Below are 21,404 nucleotides of genomic sequence, written 5' to 3' on the forward strand. Positions count from 1 at the left end.
CCCAGGACCTCCAGTATTATGTTGAATAGAAGTAGTGTAAGCGGGTACTCCTCTCTTGTTCTAGTACTTAGGAGAAATGTTTTCAACCTTTCCTTGTTCAGCATGTTATTGGCTGTGGGTTTATCATATATGGCTTTTATTATTTTGAGGTATATTCTTTATATTCTTAGTTTGTTGAGGGTTTTTATTGTAAAGGGATGCTGCATTTTTTCAAATGCTTTTTCAGCATCTATTGAGACAATCATATGGTTTTTGTTTTTAAATCTGTTTATGTGGTGAATCACATTTATTGACTTGCACATATTGAACCATCCCTGTACCCCTGGGATGAAACCCTCTTGATCATGGTGAATTATCTTTCTGATGTGCTGTTGGATTCAGTTTGCTAGTGTTTTGTTGAGGATTTTTGCATCTATGTTCATCAGGCATATCAGTCTGTAGTTTTGTTGTTGTTGTTATTTCCTTTCCTGGCTTTGGTACCAGGGTGAAACTGGCTTCATAGAATGAGTTAGGGAGGATTTCCTCCTTTCTGATATTTTGGAATAGTTTCAGTAGGATTGATACCAATTCTACTTTGGATGTCTGGTAGAATTTGTCTACGGATCTGGGCCTGGGCTTTTTTTTTTCTTCTTCCTGGGAGATTTTTTTTTAATTACTGATTAAATTTCATTGCTTATTACTGGTCTGTTCAGGATTTCTATTTCTTCCTGATTCAAGCTAGGAGAATTGTATGTTTCCAAGCATTTATCTATTTCCTATGGATTTTCTAGTTTGTGTGCATAGAGGTGTTCATAGTAGTCTCAAATGCCTATATTTCTGTACTACAGCATTTTAAATAAGGGACTTGAGCATCTGCCAATTTTGGAATCTGCAGAGTTCATAGAACCAATTCCCCACAGATACCAAGGAATGATCATATACCTGAAATCATTAAAATATAAATTAGGTTTCATAAACATTGTTGATCAAAAAACTATTGGGTAAGTTGTCACCACTGTAGGCAAAGAAAGAATCACAGCACAAAGTCATTTTTTTCTGATAGATTTCTCCAGTGCCTTCTAGCTATGTAGTCATTTTAAAGCATTATTACAATTTATTATGCTCTCATTTTATACATAAAGGAAAAGATTTGTGTTTTGGAGACCAAGGAACACATAAACACTCTCTCTTTCTCTCTCTGACACACATATACGTACACTTATATACATATGTAGAGACTTTCCCACATCCATAAACACATACACACAGTCACAAACACACACATACACACTCACACTCTCACAACTCACACACTCATACATATTTTTACCTTCTTCCAGACTGGGTAAGGAACAACTCCATATCAACCCTAAATATATGTGCATGACATGGATGTAATGAAATCTTTTGAGCTTAATTAGAGCCTGTTTTCAAATTTAAATAACTCAAAATAGACGTAAATATTTTTAATTCCTAAGAGAATGCAAATTATATATTATATGGTACTACATGAACAAGACAATACTGTATTATATGCTAACTAACATTAATTTTTTATATATATTACAAAAATACTGATTTTACATGAGATTTCTAATTTCTAATAGTCAATCACTTTAGTAATCTAATAATTTAAAATTTAATAATTTTTAATAATTAAGATTAATAAATTATCGGCAGAATGACAATACAAACTGGTTAAGCAGTACTGTAGAATATCTATACACAGAAAGAGAAGATAATTTCATATTTTTCCTGACTTTGTTGTATCAAAACTATGGGCATGTATTTACAGGCAAGGACAAAGAAGATATTTACAAAGGATATTTGATACTATAATTGTTACAGGGTATTTTTAAGTTGATATCCTTCGATCAAATTCAAGGAATGTTTGGCCTATTCTCACATAAGATATTCAGTTTATGGAAGATAATGCAACTGAGTTTGTCTGGGCTGTCTGAGCAGAAACTACATACTCTACACACGCAGTACACACTTTTCTTTCTAATCTCACAGACTTTAATCAAGTTCTGGAATTAATGCCACTGATATCTTAGATCATGCTTCCATTCACCCTGAAGTGAATATTAGGAATATGCTTTAAAAATAGATCCAAAGTACACAGCTAATACATGCCTTTTGAGATAAGAACTTTGAAGAATGAATTGCAATTTTAATTCAAATATAAACTCAAAGATCAGCATTTCAGAGCTGTCTAGTAAGGCACATGCAAAGGTTCCTAGTAGCATGTCTCTGACCTCAAGCAGAGTCTATAATGAGATTTTCAGGAGGATTTCTGTCCTCCTTGTGCTCCTGATAAAATCTTCACTTCCCTCTTATATTGTCCACTCCCAACACTTTGGCCTCATGATTACAAAGTGCTAAAGAGAAAAATCCCCCAAAAGAGACTATCATTAGAAAGGATTACTCACATACTCTAAGTGACCCTCGGAACTAGTCTTCTCACTCTTCTTACTGCTGACCTCAATCTCCATAGACCTGCCATCTTTCATCCTTCCTCAAACCAGCTCCCAAACTCTTCATTTGCCTTAAGAAACCAAGACCTTCTATCAGGTAAATTAATATTCTTGCTATCTTCTGTAAATGTTCCCCCTATCTTCTTGTTCTAATAATCCTATTCTCCTAAGGAGACAGCTTTTTCAGCAGCTCTGTCAAGGAATAGCTATTCCTTTCTTCTACCCTTCACATACCCTAGGGCTTTAGGCAAAGGCAGTTTCTTCCCTGATGCTCAGTGACACTTCCCAATCATTTCTCTTCCCTCTAAAAAAAAAAAAAGAAGGAAAGAAAAAAAAAAAGATAAAAGGAATTTCATTTTTTCATAGCAAACTATATTTTTACTTTCACATTTTTCCAAATTATGATTATTTCACCCTTCTCCTTGCTCCTCAAAACCCCAATACCTTCGGTCCCACCCTACCCTCAAGTGAGGAACTCACTTCTAACTTCACTGAAAAAAAAAATTGAAGTAATATCACCACCTGCTCTATCAATCCACCTGCATCTGCACTCATGCCCCTGCCTTTCTCTTGGGATGACAGATAAGCTGCCCTTGCTCCTTTCTAATGCATTACTCCTTAATTGAAATATGACTAATATATTTCCCACTCCCCTGATTTGGCTCCCGTTCATTTTCTACTTCCTTTGCTGGAAACTCCTTTTCTTGCCCTCTAAGTGTTAGAAATTCTCAGGGCTCAGTTATTGGATTTTTTTTCTACCTACATTTACTTCCTCAATGATCTTATCTAAGTTTATGACTGTAAATAATATCTATACCTGTGTTGTCCAATATGGTAGCCAATTACCATATGTAGCTATGAGCACTTGAAATGTGGCTAGTCCAATTTAAGAGTCACTGTAAGTAAAATATACACTGGATTTTAAAGATTTAATATGAAAAATATATAATATCTCAATAATTTTTACACACACACACACATATATATATTTCTTTTTTTTTTCCTCTGTCTCTCAGCTAGAGTGCAGTGGCGCAATCTTGGCTCACTGCAGCCTCCGCCTCCCAGGTAGCTGGGATTACAGGTGCCTGCCATCAAGCCTAGCTAATTTTTGTATTTTTCAGTAGAGATGGCATTTCACCATGTTAGCCAGGCTGATCTCCTGCCCTCAAGTGATCTGTCCGCCTCGGCCTCCCAAAGTACTGGGATTACAGGTGTGAGTCACTGCGCCTAGCCCCAAATATATTATTGAAATTAATTTTACCTGTTTTACTGTTTAACGTGGCCACCAGAAAATTTTTTATTATATGTGGCTCATGTGGCATGTCTACTGAACAATATTATCTATAAATTAATGACTCCAACCTTTTCCATGAGTCTGCACTTACTTATAATGGACTACCTATTTGACATTTTGATTTGTATGTCTAATAGCCTCCTCAAACTTAATATATCCATATCCCAATTCTTGGTTTCTGCCCACTTAAAATGCATCTCTCTCTATTATCCATCTCAGAAAGTAGCAATTCTCATCTTCCAGTTCATCAGGACTAAAGCCTAAGAGTCATCCTTCATGCTGTCTTTCCCTTACACTCCATACCTGATCTTTCAGTAAGTACTGACAATTCTGCCATCAAAATATTTTATGACAGTATTTTTAAAGTGATATTAGAAATGAAGGAGGAGAAAATAAAACAAGCAAGAAGGGAAAACTAATGTGAAATTTTTTTCTGAGTTGACCATCATTATAAGATACTGGTTGCTTAACTGTCCGAAACCTTCTGAGAAGCTTTATAAAAGGTTATTGAGACCCTTCTGCCCAGGCACAGAAGGGAGGAAACATTTATCCACTGGCTCTCATCCCCCCTTCCTGGTTGTTTATGTGTCAGCTAAAGCTGGTCCTATGAATGTCTCAAGCCAGGAAGGAGTCCAGGAAGTATGGAACAAGGACCAGTCACCCTAGCAGTGGCTGCAGTGCCTGGAATAAGAGATGAGCCCAAGAGGATTTCAGGTGATGAATGAGAAGTGCTTGACATGGCCTGCATGCAGTGGTGTGCCGCAGCAAGCTCAGACCTGCTCAGGAGAACTGACTGTATACATCTCTTCCCAACTCCTGTAATCAGTGGTACCACTATTGGTAGTTTGAAATTGGCTATGTTAAGAGTATTTACACCATGGAAATCAGTAAAAACTACGAACCAGGCCTTCCTCCCTCCCCTCACCAGATCCAGTTCTTAAACATGTGCTAGCACAGCACTGACTAAAAGTTTCTGTTCTTATACAGTCTCAGTTCACTCCTCTCCAGCTCATTCTCAGAACTGCAACCACATTAACTCTTTTTTCACTTATTTGAAAGTTCTTCCATGTGCCCCACACCTTGGGTCATTGCAAATAGTTTTGCAATTGCCTCAAACTTCCCACTCTGGGTAATTCCTATGTATCTTTTATATCTTAGCTCAAATATCATTTCCTCTGGGAAGTCTTGCTGACACACAGTCCACATCCAATTTATTTGTGATGTACTCTCAATCTGTATATATGTGATTGTTAATTGATATCTGTTTCCCTAGCTAGACCACAGGTTCCACCAGGACACAATTTATGTCCATTTTTTCTCCTTTGTATTCTCTGCACTGAGCTTTGTATATTTACTGAATATCTGAACTAAGTTTTTTAATCAACAGATATTAAAAGTACTATTACCACTGTTTAATTATTTTAAGAATATTGTAAAGAAGTCCTCCTACTTGAAAATGTGGGGAGTCACATTGGGAGGAGAACACATAACACTTTTATGGGCATCACTTATGTGCATTTTATGTGCATTACTTCCAGCTATAATCCACTGAGACAAATCTGTCACACAGCCCCATCTATTTTCCAAGTACCAAGTAAGAAAAAGATACAAGTTTGATGAGCATCTATCCCGTCTCTGCTACAGTCTGTTCTTTAGGACACTAAATATTCAATCCTTCTTGTTCCTTTACAGAATACACCTTTCCTCTCCCCAAAGATAACAACCCAAAGCTCCCCCCAGGCACTGCATCCAGCTCAGAGAGCAGGACCTCCAGCTGCTGTGTAGTTTTATCCAGTAAGTTCAGATCTGGCTCCTTATGGTCCAGTAATATGAGACCCAAGTACAGAAGATATCTCCATCTTCCCCAAAGCATATAACATACAGTAATAGAGCAGGTATAGGATAACCTCAGTAAAAACTCCATTAGTGAAAGGGAAGAAAGTAAACATAATAGTCACCAGTCCAAAGATTAACATCTATTGGAAAAGAATTCTATTGGAAAGTCACTGAGAAGGCCCCCTAACCTGGAGGTCGGGAAGTTCCTTGAATAGACAATGATTTTGTCCTGGGAAGGGCTCTCTTCATTTTTTCAATGGCCTCTTGATCTACTCTCTGAGAAGCCTTTTACTTGCTCCTTAGACACATCTTGCTATTACCCTCCTTGGAGGTTTTATGGCTTGTGTCACCCACTTCCTGATAAATCTAGGTTATCTTACTTTTGAACATTCAATTACATCAAGGTTCATGGTTTCTTTGGGAATGAAATTCTCTAAAAAAATCTGTTACGCTTTTTAATATATTTGCTTCCAGTTAATTCTGCCTGACAATAACCACATTCAAAGTCTTTTTTTTTTTAACCTTTTTTGAAATGGAGTCTCACTCTGTTGCCAGGCTGGAGTGCAGTGGCACAATCTCAGCTCACTGCAACCTCCGCTTCCCAGGTTCAAGCGATTCTCCTGCCTCAGCCTCCCAAATAGCTGGGATTGCAGGAGCGTGCCACCACGCCCAGCTAATTTTTATATTTTTAGTAGAGACGGGGTTTCACCATGCTGGCCAGGATGCAAAGTCATTTTTTTAATATGTGGTTCTAAAATCTCCTTTGCATCTTTGTTTCCCTTACCCCTTGGATTAGTCTCTCAATAATGACTGCCATGAGGGTATCTGAGATAATGGGCTGTGCAGTAAAAGATGTACTTTTAATATGCTTTTTGCTGCAATGTTAAGTGTTAGTAGATATTTGCTCAAAACCAAGACCCCAAGTACCTAGTATCTCTCTATGCCCATTCATTTCTGATTGGAAACTAGCTAGGACTTTTCTCAGTTCATCTCATGTTTATAATAACTTCCCAAAGCAAGCCAGAAACCAGCAGTATATCTTAATAACGCATTTCCCAACTTCTTTACCTACAGCCACAAAGCTCAGTAGGTACATGGTCTAGATTCCAACTTATTGCTGGTGGCAGTTTTTACCATTATATAAGATGCATCTCCAACCTTCTAATTTGCTATACCTGGCTTCATGCTGCCACTTAGTGTAAACCACTAACCCAGTACCACAGCTCTTCCCTGTGCCTTATGCTTTACTTTATTGTTGACCAAGTTTAAATAACTCTACCTTTCTAATATCTGTAAAATCTCTCCCAACACTATCCTTGGTGTTACTACCTTCATTTAAGTTGTCTTTCCTCGTGTGAATTACTATCTCCTTATCGGTCTCTATGCGTCTAAAATCCATCACACCCCATCTCTACAGCCAGTAAACATGCTAAAATGCAAATATTATCACTGCAACTTCTCTTTAAAACATTTAAATGGTTCTCATAGCTTTTAGGTTAAAATTCAATGTTGTTCAGTATCTACTCTGTTATCTGTAATCAGTCCCCAATCCTCATGTTCCAGTCATGTAAAATCATTTTAATTCTGTCAAAAACATCATAATCACTTTCTCAGATATCCACTGTCAGGTAGATGCTAGGCCCTCTAGCTAGACAGAATTTTCTTTCTTTTTTGAGTTAACACTTATTTATCCTTCAAAATTTACCAAAGACTTTAAATTTCCTGAGAATCTATTCCTGACACCTAAATCTGAATCAGATATCTTCCTATTTATTTTAAAGCAGTAGAGTTACTTTTTATTACAGTATGAGTCATACTATAATTGTCTATTTATTGTCCTTCATTGCCACCGCAAAAACTATATACATCAAATTTGAATTTCTTGAAGGGAAGCAGCATATCTTTTGTCTCTCATACCTCACATATTAAACAAACGTTAGGTGAAGAAATGCATGAGCCCCACAATTTCAGTACGGTAGTGACCCCTCACATCTATCTTCAATCTTCACCTACTTCTCAAATGCTAGGTCTCCTTTTCCAACTTCCTAATGGCTATCTCCACATGTGTGTCTACTTAACAGGTCTAAAACCGAATTAATCATTTTCCCCCACCCCTTTCCCCACTTGTCCAAAATCTGCTTCTCGCCTTATTATGGTTCAAATGTTTACATGTCTCCAATATTCATGTTGGAATCTAATATCCAATGTGATAGTATTAAGAGATAGGACCTTTGAGGAAGTGATTAAGTTATGAGGGCTTCACCCTCATAAATGAAATTAATGCCCTAATAAGAGAGGTTTCAGAGAGCTGCTAGCCCTTTTCCCTTCCATCCCTTCCAACATGTGAGGACACAGCTTTTGTCCCATCCAGAGGACAGAGCATTCAAGGTGCCATCTTGGAAGCAGAGACTGGACCCTCACAAAACCACCTGCTAGTTAGTACCTTGATCTGGGATTTCCCACCTCCATAATTATGAGTAATAAATTTAGTCTGTTTATAAATTATTCAGGCATTTTGTTATAGCAGCAAGAAAAGACTGAGATACCATCTAAATTTCTATCCCATCCTAAGGATTTTTGTCCAGTTTCTCAGTCTAGAAACCTCGATATCTTTATCATCTTCATTTTCATTACATAATCAGTTGATTTTTCAAAAACCAGTTAATTCATCCTAAAATAATCCACTAATTCTGAATTTATCAAAATGTATTAAAAAGAACACTAGTCTCAAGGACATTAACTGGTATAATGTGAAAAAAAATGGGGGTTCTTTGGTCAAATGAACTGGGGGTAGCAAGGTTAAAAACAGTAAACAGATTTCTTTTCTGCAGTATTTCCTAGGCCTTTCAATATATTAATAATCAATATGAATCTCCAATAAGGAATATAACATGTATTTTTTTTAAATGTTTCTAACCAAAGACCCCTTTGTCAGGTCACTGAATCACTCAGGACTAACATTCTGAAGAGCATGCTTTGAGAAATGCTGATGGAACAGCCCTCCTCCACACTGTATGCTTCCCTACTGCCCTAATTTAGGCCCTGTCATCTCTCACCTGGCCAGCCTTCTCACTTAGCTCTCTGTCATCACTCTCTCTACAGTCTCTGCTGCCAGTTTTATTTTTCTAACAGAAAGATCTGATTATACCTCACCTCTTCCCCCACATACAGCTTTGAAATCATCATGTCTTTCCATTAAACATAAGTTTAAATTCTAGGTCTACTATTATATTCCCTTCAAACTCTAGCCCACCCATCTTCCAAAATTTATTTCCTACCACATCTCTCCCTTCCCAAAATATATTATGTTCTTACATCCTTCAGAGCTTTAACACATTTTGTTCCTGCGGCTCAGAAAGGCATCTCCTGTTTCCATCCTACTTCTCCTGAAAACCCAGTTCTAAAGAGATCTCTTCTGATAAATTTTCAGGAGAAATCTCTTCTGGCCTTTGGTTGGTTACTCCTCAGTGTTTACATAATGCTTCACACTTACCCTCTTATAGCAACTGTTACACTGTATAGTAAGAAATTACCCTGTGTTTATCCTCACCATTACTCTCTGAGCCTTTTAATTGCTGTTTCTCCAGCTCTTAACTTAGTGCCTGGCACAGAGCAGTCATTCTTTGTTGAATAGGAAAAATACAAATAAGTGTATGAATAAATAAACATCTTTATAAATAACGTAAGAGGAAAAAAATAAGATGAGGCTGTGAAAGCTATACTAGAAATGTATTATAAGTGGTCATATATTCAAGCCATTAGTTTCAGGAAAACAATATTACTTTGCTTAAAGCGATCTCTAATTTACACCTACCATGTTACTGATAAAGGATAAACCTTTACAATTTCTTTTAAGGGAAAACTCTATAGCTTCCAAAAATCTTTTTAGTGTTTTGAGGAAACACACTCACGAGTAAGTTGCCTATCCTGTCGATCCTGCTCAAAAACATAATTCAGGGCTATCATCCATGGCTGCTTTAGCATCTGTGAAATAAACAGTCTTTGAGGATTTTCACTAGGAAGAAGATCACTTCTGTAAGACACGGCTAACAAGTTTTGTTCCTCTAAATTTCTCTTTCCCTTTAGAATGTGTTCATCTCAATTTCTGCTGGTGCCCAGAGATTAGCAGCTCTAATAATCAGGCCTCCCTACCTTTCATTGTTAAGATTTAAAGTTCAGGGAATTATTTCAACAAGAAAATTCCATTACAGGCACATAAGAAGCAAATAGTTTTGCCCGTGGGTTTGATGAATTTCTCCACTCCACCAAAAACTTACCTTTTGTAATTAGATCTATGGGCCTGCATCTTTCTCTTCTACTAAAAATGTGTGGTTCCTTGAAGGAGATTCGTTGTGGGGGTTCCTGAAGATGTTCACTTTTGGAAAGCTCCTTGGGAAAGCAAATCCTTCTGAGTGCTGCCCGATGTTCTTGCACCACATCACGTGTTTCCTTTTTGTCAATCTCCAAAGGTATATATTTGCCAGATTTCGGTTTTTGGTGTTTCTTTCTAAAAACATTTATAGAAGTACCTTGAACTTTATTCTATGAATAAAACAAAAATAGATTTTGGCAAAATTTAATTTTAGTATGCATTATTTAATAAAGTTATATAATAAATTTTATTAATAAGTTCACAAAATTCCATCTCTACTACATACATTTTACAAAGTACCTTACTATATAAGACATTTACTCTAATGTAAATTACAAATGACAGTAACCAGCTAAATCAGATGTTATTCTATGTCACTCTCTAAAAGCCCTTCACAAGCATAAGGATTATATTCCCCTTCAGAAGAAATGTAAATTTTAAAATAGCAACTTTCTCCCCAAAGTGATCTTTTTAATTACAGGTTGCAAGTCCACTGTAAAATAGTTTTTCAAATAGACATATAGGAATTAAATTATTTTCAACCATCTTTGAAGAACTTTCAGATGTCCATAAAATGCCAACATCTCCCAAATCTCTTCCTTTGCTGAACCAGAAATAACTGAACATATATGGAGGTAAGCTCTCAAAAAGAGCATATTGGTAATAGGACATACATTTCATATCCTTTTAATCATAATTTCTTCTTTATTTTGACCACCTTGAACAACAGAGAAATAATACAGCTCCAGGTCTCTGACAGGCAATTATCCAAATAGCATAACTGTTCTACACACAGATAGAGCTATAGTTCTTCCCTACTCCCCCAACAACACACACACACCCAAAAAAGGTTTAGAAAAATTCAAATTGTTGCTGACTCAAAAGGTCAATAAGGAGGTTTTAGTGTGCTAGTATTACATTTTGCCAGGCAACCAAAGATGGAACACTGGGCTGTTATTATTAGATAAAAATTTTAAAACAGGTCAAGTTTCTAAAGCACATCTGTCTAACTCTGAAGACCGTGAAACATTCATCCCATGTTCCCACCAGTGAAATTAATATAATTGAAAATCATTTTAAATTGGTTAGAGGAAAAATTAGTTAACCAATGTGTACAATGTTGATTACATGATTAAAACTATGTATGGCCAGTCTTGGCATAGAGGACCATTCAAAAGAAACATAAGTAAAAATTAGAATCCTCCTCCCCAACTGCAAGAAATATTGAAAAATATTTAAAAGCTTACTTAAAATTTTGTTTAAAAAAATTTTTAAGTATTCAGCAGGGGACTAGGATCATTTGACACACAGTAAACCATCCGAAGGTACCCTCGCCTCACCTGTCTTCCCAAAGGCCCAACGGTCACAATAGTTGCCCCTTCCCCAAATTTGCTGCCTCCTCTATAGATGCTCTCCTCCAAAATGTCACCCTGGGCAGACCCTCCTCTGTCTCTTTGTTATCCCTTTCCCTTTCACTCCTTCTTCTCACTTTCCAAATATATGCCATTCAGCAAATATTTATTGAGCCAGGCACAATCATTATTGCTAGAAATACAGCATTCAAAAGATAGTCTATGCCCTCAAGACCAGCAAATGGACAATCTTAATGCAAAAAGATACATGGAATATAATGTATCATGCTAAGCTAATCGTGCTAAGGGCATAGAAGAGACTCATCTCACAATTTATTTTCTAGTTTAGCTTTGACTAAACAGCATTTAAAGGGATATTTACTTGAGATGATAAATCCAATTATTTATGTTAAAATTCTTCAAAAAAATTTTAAATTGTATTAAATGTACAAATTAAACACATTTGTATAATTAAAATTCATATAACTAAAAAATCTTATTTTACCCTGTCTCTACTAAAAATACAAAAAATTAGCCAGGCGAGGTGGTGGGCGCCTGTAGTCCCAGCTACGCGGGAGGCTGAGGCATGAGCATGGCGTGAACCCAGGAGGCGGAGCTTGCAGTGAGCCGAGATGGCGCCACTGCACTCCAGCCTGGGCAACAGCAAGACTCCATCTCAAAAAAAAAAAAAAAAAAAAAAAAAAAAAAAAAACTTATTTTAAAATGTCATTTGAAATCAATTTTTATGGCTAGTGAGCATTTCATTTTTCTCTTCAATTCTATTCTCTTTTCTATTTATTCTATCCTATATTAGGGTTTATGCAATCCTTTGGAATAATCCTTGTAGTATGCAAAAATTTTTAAATGTAACATTAGATAAATGCAAAGGACTAACATCATTTATTTTCTCATAATGTTGGGCAATGAGAGTTTTTGCTTCTTGATAAAAGTCTTGCTTGATGATCTCTAATGTAGGACCTAATACAGAAACAGAGAAACATTTTTTAAGCAGTTCATGTGAAAGTAAATTTTATAAGTTGACATTATAAAAGGAAGCAAAAGAATATAATGATCTCTTAACATAATATTTTGCTTTTCAGAAGAAATATAAGTTCGTAATGGTCAGGTGATAAGATAGGTTATCCTAAGTTACTTCAGTCCAGAGAAAGCAAAGAAAATATACAAAACAGAAACATCCTTCAGTTCTGAAAGTCCTTTAAATGTTACTATATGGAAGATATAACAACATGTTTTGGGCACAAAAGTTATTAACAAGTCTATCTGTGTTTTCCATACTTGATGACTAATGTATGAAGCTGTACATTTCCTCAAGAGTATTTACCTTCCAACTTGTTGATAAAATTATAACTGTAAAATACCTCAATAAATTTATTAAATAGAAGCAGCACTGAAATTAAAAAACACATGCCTATGGATTTTTCTAAGTTTCTTAATTTCTTTTGACTTCTCTTTTTTTTTTTTTTTTTTTTTTTTTTTTTGAGACGGAGTCTCGCTCTGTCACCCAGGCTGGAGTGCAGTGGCACAATCTCGGCTCACTGCAAGCTCCGGCTCCCAGGTTCACGCCATTCTCCTGCCTCAGCCTCTCCGAGTAGCTGGGACTACAGGCACCCACCACCACGCCTGGCTAGTTTTTTTGTATTTTTAGTAGAGATGAGGTTTCACCGTGGTCTCGATCTCCTGACCTCGTGATCCGCCCGCCTCGGCCTCCCAAAGTGCTGGGATTACAAGCGTGAGCCACCATGCCCGGCCTTTTTTTTTTTTTTTTTTTTTTGTGAGACAGAGTCTCCCTCTGTTGCCCAGTCTGGAGTACAGTTGCACAATTATGGCTCAGTCCAACCTCTGCTTTCCAGGCTCAAGCAATCCTCCCACCTCAGCCTTCTGAGTATCTGGGATTACAGGCTCAGTGTGTGCACCACCACATCCAGCTAATTTTTGTACTTATTGTAGAGATGGGGTTTCACCATGCTGCCCAGGCTGGTCTCGAACTCCAGGGCTCAAGCAATCTACCTGCCTTGGCCTCCCAAAGTGCTGGGATTACAGGTGTGACGGAAAGCATCCAGCCTAAGTTTCTTAATTTCTTTTAACCAGGGCTATGTATACAATTCTACAGCATGTAGACTACATCATTCTCATTTAGCCTTGTCTAAGTTTTCCTCTTTATATATTTTCTTTATTATTAGCTGATTGTGTGCTTGCTTCAGCAGCACAAATACTAAAAATGGAATTGTATTAGTGGATCCTGACACTTGTAAGTGTTTCTTGGCTTCCTCCTCTTAACTCGAACTCAGCAAAATTTAAATATATTACCTATTCAAAGTCTGGCCAGTGGGCTTTCTGTTTTTATAACTCTACCTCCATTAGTACTCTTACTATGAAGGTTTTGTCTACTCTTCACCCACTCAAATTTTAAGCAATTAAAAACTCAATCTTCATGTAAATCAAAATTATAATGAGATACCACCACACTCACCAAAATGGCTAAAATTAAAAAGACTGATAACACCAAATGTTGATGAGGCTGTAGAGCTACTGGAACCCTCAAGTATTGCTGGTGGAAACGTAAAATAGCATAACCAGTTTGGAAAAGGTATGGCAATCTCTTATAAAGCTAAATATACACCCATCCTACAACCCAGCAATTCCAATCCTAGGTATTTACCAGAGAGAATGAAAATGTATGTTTACAAAAGATTTGTACAAAAATGTTTACAGTAGCTTTACTCATAATAATTCTAAATTGAAAACAGCCCAGATATGTAACAGAAGAGTTGATAAACTGTGGTTATATGTGTACAATAAACTACTACTTAGCAATAAAAAGAGGTACTGACATGTACAACACTATGGATAAATTTCAAAAATATTACGCCAAGTTAAAGCAGACTTACACAAAAAAGCACATGCTATATGGTTCCACTTATACAAAGTTCTAGAACAGGTAAAACTAATCTATGGTGGAAAAAACAAAACAGTTATTATTCTGTGGGAAGGTATGATGGATTAACTGAGAAGAGACATGAAGGAAATTTCTGGAGTGATGGGAATGTTCTGTATTTTGATAGGAATTTGGATTATACAGGCATATATTATCATTAGTGTACTCAATGTACACCTAAGATTTGTGCATTTCGTTGTATGTACATTTCACATCAAAAGAAGAAAAACCATAAACAATTAATTCTAACTAATGATATGCATGTTGATTGATGGATGGGTATGTGACAAATCAAGTACAGTAAAATATTAATGGTAAGAACTTGGTAGTAAGTATATGGGCATTGATTCAAAATTCTTTCAAGTTTGCTGTATGTTTGCAAATTTCATAATAAATTATTGAAGGCCACACTCTCTCTTTATTCTTGCACAAAATATCTCCTTGCTTTTCACCACGTAGACTCACAGGCCACAGGTAGCTGTTACCTTAGGGTAATGAGGTCTTGAGGAATGGAGCCTGGTTCACATTAATTTCCCAATTCAAAGCCAAAAGAAGCACTGTCCTCACATGGAAAGGGCAAGAGTTCTGGAATTAAAACTGTTTCATCAAATTTCAACTAAAATCCAATTTTGCTTTGAGGAGGCCTCTAGCCAGAGCATTTACTTCATGGAGGAAAGGCAGCGAGCTATTCCTAGGTGTGACTTCACAACTTGTCCTCTTTTTCCTTCTTTCATGACAGTCCTTTCCTCTTTTAATTCCCTTTGTCTGACTAATCAAATATCCCTTACAATTACTTTAATTACAATCACTTATAATTACAACATTGTCATGTGTCGTGCACATGACAAGCAATATAATTTATTAATATATTAAGTTACTGGTTTTTTGTTGTTGTTCAAAATGTAGCTTTGTGGAAACCATCATGTCTTCATTTCAGACAAGATCTTAGAGATGTTCTAGTCTTCATTTATAGGCAAATTCTGAGAAGCAGAGACCTGACAGCCTGCTGAAGTCACACAGCAGTGCTGCGGCTCTGCATAGGCACTGTGCTCCTGAGTTCCTTGCCGCTCTTTTCTACAAATGTACTGCTTTTCCCAGTGCCATGTACACCTCATGAGTACTAGAAATTCCTCTGAAACTTGGCTGGTCACGCTGGTGAGATATGCACGTTTCCCTGACACTTGCATTTTAAGCCAGCACTCCTGCCCTTGTTGTCATTTAATGTGCTGATGCAGCTGTTTTGATTTCCCCCTTTATAACTAGAATTAGCTTTTGACAGAGGCGTTAAATTCCCAAAGTAGCATTTTCTTCCTTGCTGGGCTCTTTGTTGATTAGTCCCTGATTTCCCCTGTCCACAAGTGCCACCCATCACCTGTGGACCGTGGAGAAACTATATGCGCTCTGGTGGTGCTAATGGCCTTGTTGGGGCCAGAAAGCAGATCTTGACATATCAAGGTATTGTCACAGCACACCCATACAGTCAGGCCATGAGATTATTGAGCAGAACAAGGCCTGAGACTGTTCATAAAGGAGCAGAGAAAGGCAACCATGGTCAGAAAGCAGCAATTTCACATAGATCCTGAAATGGCTCCAATGAAGGCATGTGGACATTGACTTCTAGCTGGCAGTCCTGAGCCCTTGTTGTCATTTGAGGCACTGACGCAGCTGTTCTGATTTTCTACCATCACTAAAAAGTAGCCCTTGAACAAAAGAGTGAAATTCACAAGATAGCACAAGAGAACTCATACCTCAATGCCTTAGAAAAGACAATGCTAGCATCATTTATTTTTATAATTTCCAAGGACATGTATCTATTCCATAAATGAGTCTAAAAATTACAAGAAATCAAACAACATTTTTATTAAAGCTCCATCTAGTCAATAATCTTTGAGGCTTCTCTTTTCTTTGTCCATAATTGGGTAAGAATATAAGCTTCCATCTTTTACACGTTCAAGTGCACTTCATCTATTAGTTTGAGGAAGTTGCCAAGGTCTGTTCCTTCTTTATTATGAAAACTATACTTATAACTTGATTTGAAAATACATATTGATAGTATATAGAATGATTTTTAAGAGCTCTTATTCCTGAGTCACACTATTTTGTGCTTGAATTCCAGTTTGCTCATGAACCTTATTGTCTTAAGCCTTATTTTTCTTATTTGTAAACTGAGGATAATAATAATATATGTCACAGAGATTTGTCTGAAGATAAACATTGTTACAAAACAGCACAGCACCTAACATATAAGCTTTCAATAAATGTGAGGAATTTTATTATTTTTTATATTATTGCATTACTATCATTGGGCTAAACTTTTCTCCAACAGAGTTTATATAATTTTTTTTTTAGTCAATCCTCATTTCTTCAAAATCACAAAGATAACTTCCTAATGCAATTTGGGTAAATTGTCTTATTAAAATTTCTTTTATCCAAAACTAACTAATATGTTTGCAGTTAATAAAATATTTTCATACATAGGATTCTTCATGTTATTAAAGTCCCCAAAAGCAATAGTAAGTCATTATAAGCAATAATAAATGTTTTGCAATAAAGTTCATGAAGAGGTTGAAATGGTCATATTAAACTCATCTAAGACATGAGTGCAAATACCAACATTCCCATAGGAAAAAAATATGAGTAGCTCTAATCCCAAATATTTCACTAGCCTAAAACATTTTCACACATTTATTTTATCTTTTTAAAAAACCTCATTTTTCATATGTCATCAGCTTAACACAACTGTGATGATGGTTCATAAAACCAGATTTCTCTACTACTTTAGAGGTTCTACATAGTTGCTCCAGTGAACCTCTGAAGTGAAGATACAAAAAGAAAATCTAGTTATGGAAACTATGACAGAGAATGAGCCATCTCTTAATTAGAATCATTGAGTAAGGATTTTCTGTATCCAAAAAGACCCAGGGGCTTAAAAACATTTGCTTTTCATAACAATAATAAAAACAACTGGCCATACTCAGAGGGTTTCCATCCTTCCCATTAATAGGCTACATTCTTCAGAGAGGCTTCACAAAATTTTAGTTGAAAGATAATCTTAAGCAAAGATGTGTGGCCACATGGCTAAGGCCAACCCTGTGTATGTAATCAGAGTAAATCCCTGACAGGTGTAACAAAAGCCCCACCTCAGACACAATGGGACTCAGTTTAGCACACATTTTTTAAGTACCTACTAAGTGCTAGATGCTGTTTTGATGCTAAATGTGCTAAAATAAGTAAGAGTAGCTATTTCTGTCTTCCAAGTGCTTAAGAGTCTAGTGCTAGAAAAAAAAATGTGTAAATAAATGCCTTCACAGTCAGTTAAGATAGGCACTGTGATAGAAGCCAATATAAACCACCAACACCCCCTACCGCTAGCTCACTAATGTATGAATTTCCCTTTAAAAAGATAAAGCTTTACATTGTATTATTGAAAATAATATTGAAAACAGAAATATCCCAAGAGAAATAAGTGAATGGAAGCCAGGCTAAGGCAGTGGTTTTAAATATGTGCTTCATTAATTTCATGTGCCTTGGGGGTGCTTCCTTCTTTCAATCAGAGAAGCTCAGATCTTATCTGTTTTATATATTTGAGCTCTTCCTAAGTTTTATTTTGCAGAATTTCTTTGCTGAAAAGTAAACACACACCAGCTAAGCAAAAAACAAATAAAGGTCTGAATAACAGTGCATCTGTGGAAAGAACCTGCTTGTAAACAGGTTCAGATGGACAGAAGGATTAGAGTGCCAAGAAGTGGAGAGAAGCTGTAGAGAGGAGAAGCTGAAGAGGAGAGAAGCTGGAATTAAGGCCATCAGTTCTAGGGTAAAGAGTTATGGGGCTGGAAAGTAAATAGAAGCTCTTTGGGCAAAAACTTCCAATACAATAATTTATATTAATTTCATTACATGTAAGTGAAGAAAACATAAATTATTTCTAATTTCTTCCTAAAAAGAGTTAAAGAACCAAATGAAACCCAAATTTCAAGTGGCATCTGGTTATCATCTCCTAAAACACATATTCAACATTTCTTCCCATAATACATTCTGCATTAAGACTCAACTCTTCAGTTCTAAATTAAAGGCACTCTGTTGCGTTGTCTCTTACTGACTCACTTTCCCCCTCCCTTATTCTCTGGTCTTCTTTAACAAAGTATCTTGCCTTCTTTGCACCAAGAAATGCTAATTAGTTTCATATATACCTCAGACATATTTTACAGGATACTGCCCAAAAATCTTTCTATGTTAATATTTCTCAGACTGTGATCAGGTTACTAAGGAGATGTAGGGAAATGCCAAGCTCATAGCATCAAGGTCATGTGGGCATGACCTAAGGCAAAGTGGAACTAGAGAATATTCCTCCTCCACTTCCTGGATCTTCCACCCTTTCTGACCTTCCCATCTTTAAAAATGTTCTGTGTTATCCAAATAAAAAAAGAGTTAAAGTCATCATCACAGAGCTCTATTGGCAGCCCTGGGCAGATGCCAGCTGGCCTGTATCATATACTGTCAGGGGTAACAGGAGCCAAGAGGAAGTAGCAGAACAGTAATAACCTCAGCTCTATGTGCAGCAGTACATGTTAGGATTGCTTGTATTTGTTGCCAAGTCTAGATTAACTTTAAAAGAAATATAATGTGTAATTAATAATAATGTATGGTATACCTGAAAGTTGCTGAGAGAGATCTTAAATAGTCTCATCACATCAGAAAAAAAGCTAACTATGTGAAGTAATAGATATTATAATTAGCTTGATAGAGGTAATAATTTTACAATGTGTATATATGTTAACACGCACATTGCACACCTTTATATTCAATTTTTATTTGTGAATTATACCTCAATAAAGCTAGATTATACAGTGTAAACTGAATATGTAATTTATATGTAATTTAAATTTTTCTAGTAGACATACTAAAAAAGGTGAAATTAATTTGTATAACATAATTTTTATAGAATATTTCATTTAAATAAAATACATCTAAATATTACCACTTCAACATTAATCAATATTTAAAATGAATTAGATATTTTACATTCTTTTTCGTTCCATCTTCAAAACTCTATATGTATTTTGTTTGTACTTATATACATCACAACTCACATGCTAAATTTTTATCAGCACTACTTAACCTGTATTTACATTTTATAAAATCATCACTTGAAAAAATAGATTTATATGCCCAAATTTGTTCCAAACATGCTTAAAGATTTTCCAATAACTGAATTATCCGTTTTTAAGTTTAAATTAAAACTCATTAAATTTAAATTAAATATTCAGTTCCTTAGTTTCACCAGCCACATTTCAAGGACTGAATAGCCCACATGTGACAAGTGGATACCATATGGGACAGCACAATAAGTTAAAAAGATCTCTCAAAAGTTGGTTATTTTTAAATAAAGGGAATGGAATAAATCCTTTCAAGATGTGCCAATAAGTGTAGTGCTCTGAGGGTCACTAATTAATAGAAAAGACTGGTTAAAACAGTTGGAGTGTTATGACTTGTACTATGTTAGGTAAGCATAGATACTCACATTTTGCTTTTTCAGGCATAGCCTCTTCAGTAGTCATGAGGGGCAGTTAGAATGATCTTCTTTTTTAAAGTGTGAGCTCCAAGTCCTTAAACACAGTTACATTAAGTAATTCAGTGATGATAAATATTTATTTTTAGCTATTTCTTTTGCTCACTCATAGGTAAATAGGGTGAATGATTAAAACTTTTTATATGTCATTTCTGTGCTCTATAACCTTCAATGCCTTCCCCTCCAAAACACAATAACAATAGCTAGCATTGGGTAGGGATCTGTAGTTTATCGAGTGCTCATATACACATTGCCTTACTGGGTCTAAGCAACCTGATAGGAACTATTATTATGAATATTTGGCAGTTGTGGAAATTGGAGCTTAGAGAAGTAAAATAACTTGTCAAGGTAAGAAGCTATGTAGTGGCATGTGCAAAACTCAAATCCAGATGTTTGGGCTCAAGACCGTATGCAGTTCTCTCTGATTTCCTACTACTTTCTACTACTTGCTTTCTTAGTACTTTCAACTAATATCCAATTAATACCTGGCACATACCTTATACACTCCCGCCTTCAGCTTAGGTTTATGCCAGCCTTCCACTCAGAATGCCTTGACCTCTCATCTATATTTATTTATATCCTACCTGCCCTCAAAGCCTAGGTTCAAATCCTACCTCTTCCATGACCACCCAGCCTCTTTTCCTGTGATCTGTTCCTCTCTTAAATACAGTAGTTATGTTGTCCATGCCTCTCCCTAGAAATTTATCATATGCTGTCTGTGTAAGGGGCTAAAAACACAGAGTGATCGATATATACTATATATCTATATTCCCAATTTTAGTCCTATATATTCCCAGTTAGACTCCAAATGCCTTGAAAACAAAACTATACTTTATGCCAGTAGTTCTCAATGCTGGATGAATATCAGAATCACCTAAGGAGTTTTTAAATATATGTCTGGAGTGGGACCTAGGCATCTGGCATTTTTGAAAGTTTCCCAGAATATTTAAATGTTCAGTTACAGGAATGAAATCTGCCTTGTGCCTCATCCTTCATGGTTCCCAGCTCAGTGCATTGCATTCTAGAGGTGCTCAATAAAGGGCTGATTAATGGGTTCATTAGCTGAGCCCTTCTACATTTGACATTATCATTACTTCAAAAGCATTATCCAAAATGCATCAAATGTTATCTCTATATCCAAGGAGTCAGTTACACCAGTGCATACTACTATATGCTCAAATGGCTTTACAATTAGAAATGAGAATATTAAATGCTTTAGCAGAGTTCCATGGAGGCCCTTGTTCTAAGATTCTATGTATAATTGTTCAGGTGGCAGACTCGACTAACAAACTCTGAGTTCAGAATTCAAAACCTATTAAATAATTTGGTAATTATTTCAGTAAATCTGTAAGCCAGCTTTGCCCTATGAAAGTCAGGACCCTGTAGCCTCATGCTCTTAGATAAAAGGCTACAACACTTTTCCTCAGCTTCTACCCAGAGGAGGGAAAATACTATTGCAGTTACAGTTTTAAAATAGCAAATCTGGAACATCCAAAAATGATTAATTCTCAAATTGTCAGCATCATCTCATGGGCTAGAGCACAGAACATGTAACTTGTCTGCCTAGTT

General features: G+C 36.2%; 1 protein-coding gene across 2 annotated transcripts in view; it reads right to left on the reverse strand.

Moving 5' to 3' along the window:
* IQCM (IQ motif containing M) overlaps window positions 1-21,404 on the reverse strand; it is a 474,519-nt gene that overhangs the window by 376,066 nt on the left and 77,049 nt on the right. Inside the window, exons 3-5 of one of the 2 annotated variants that reach the window (XM_030816223.1) lie at window positions 19,788-19,872; window positions 12,206-12,288; window positions 9,864-10,128 (exon numbers count right to left, since the gene is read on the reverse strand). In XM_030816223.1, the coding sequence (XP_030672083.1) occupies window positions 9,864-10,128; window positions 12,206-12,288; window positions 19,788-19,824 (385 nt within the window). In that variant the 5' untranslated portion in view covers window positions 19,825-19,872. Of the gene's footprint in view, window positions 1-9,863; window positions 10,129-12,205; window positions 12,289-19,787; window positions 19,873-21,404 lie in introns of those variants that run through there. The other variant, XM_030816224.1, reaches the window with a different exon arrangement.

Source organism: Nomascus leucogenys, chromosome 7b (assembly GCF_006542625.1).
Source record: "Nomascus leucogenys isolate Asia chromosome 7b, Asia_NLE_v1, whole genome shotgun sequence".
Taxonomy (NCBI): Eukaryota; Metazoa; Chordata; class Mammalia; order Primates; family Hylobatidae; genus Nomascus; species Nomascus leucogenys.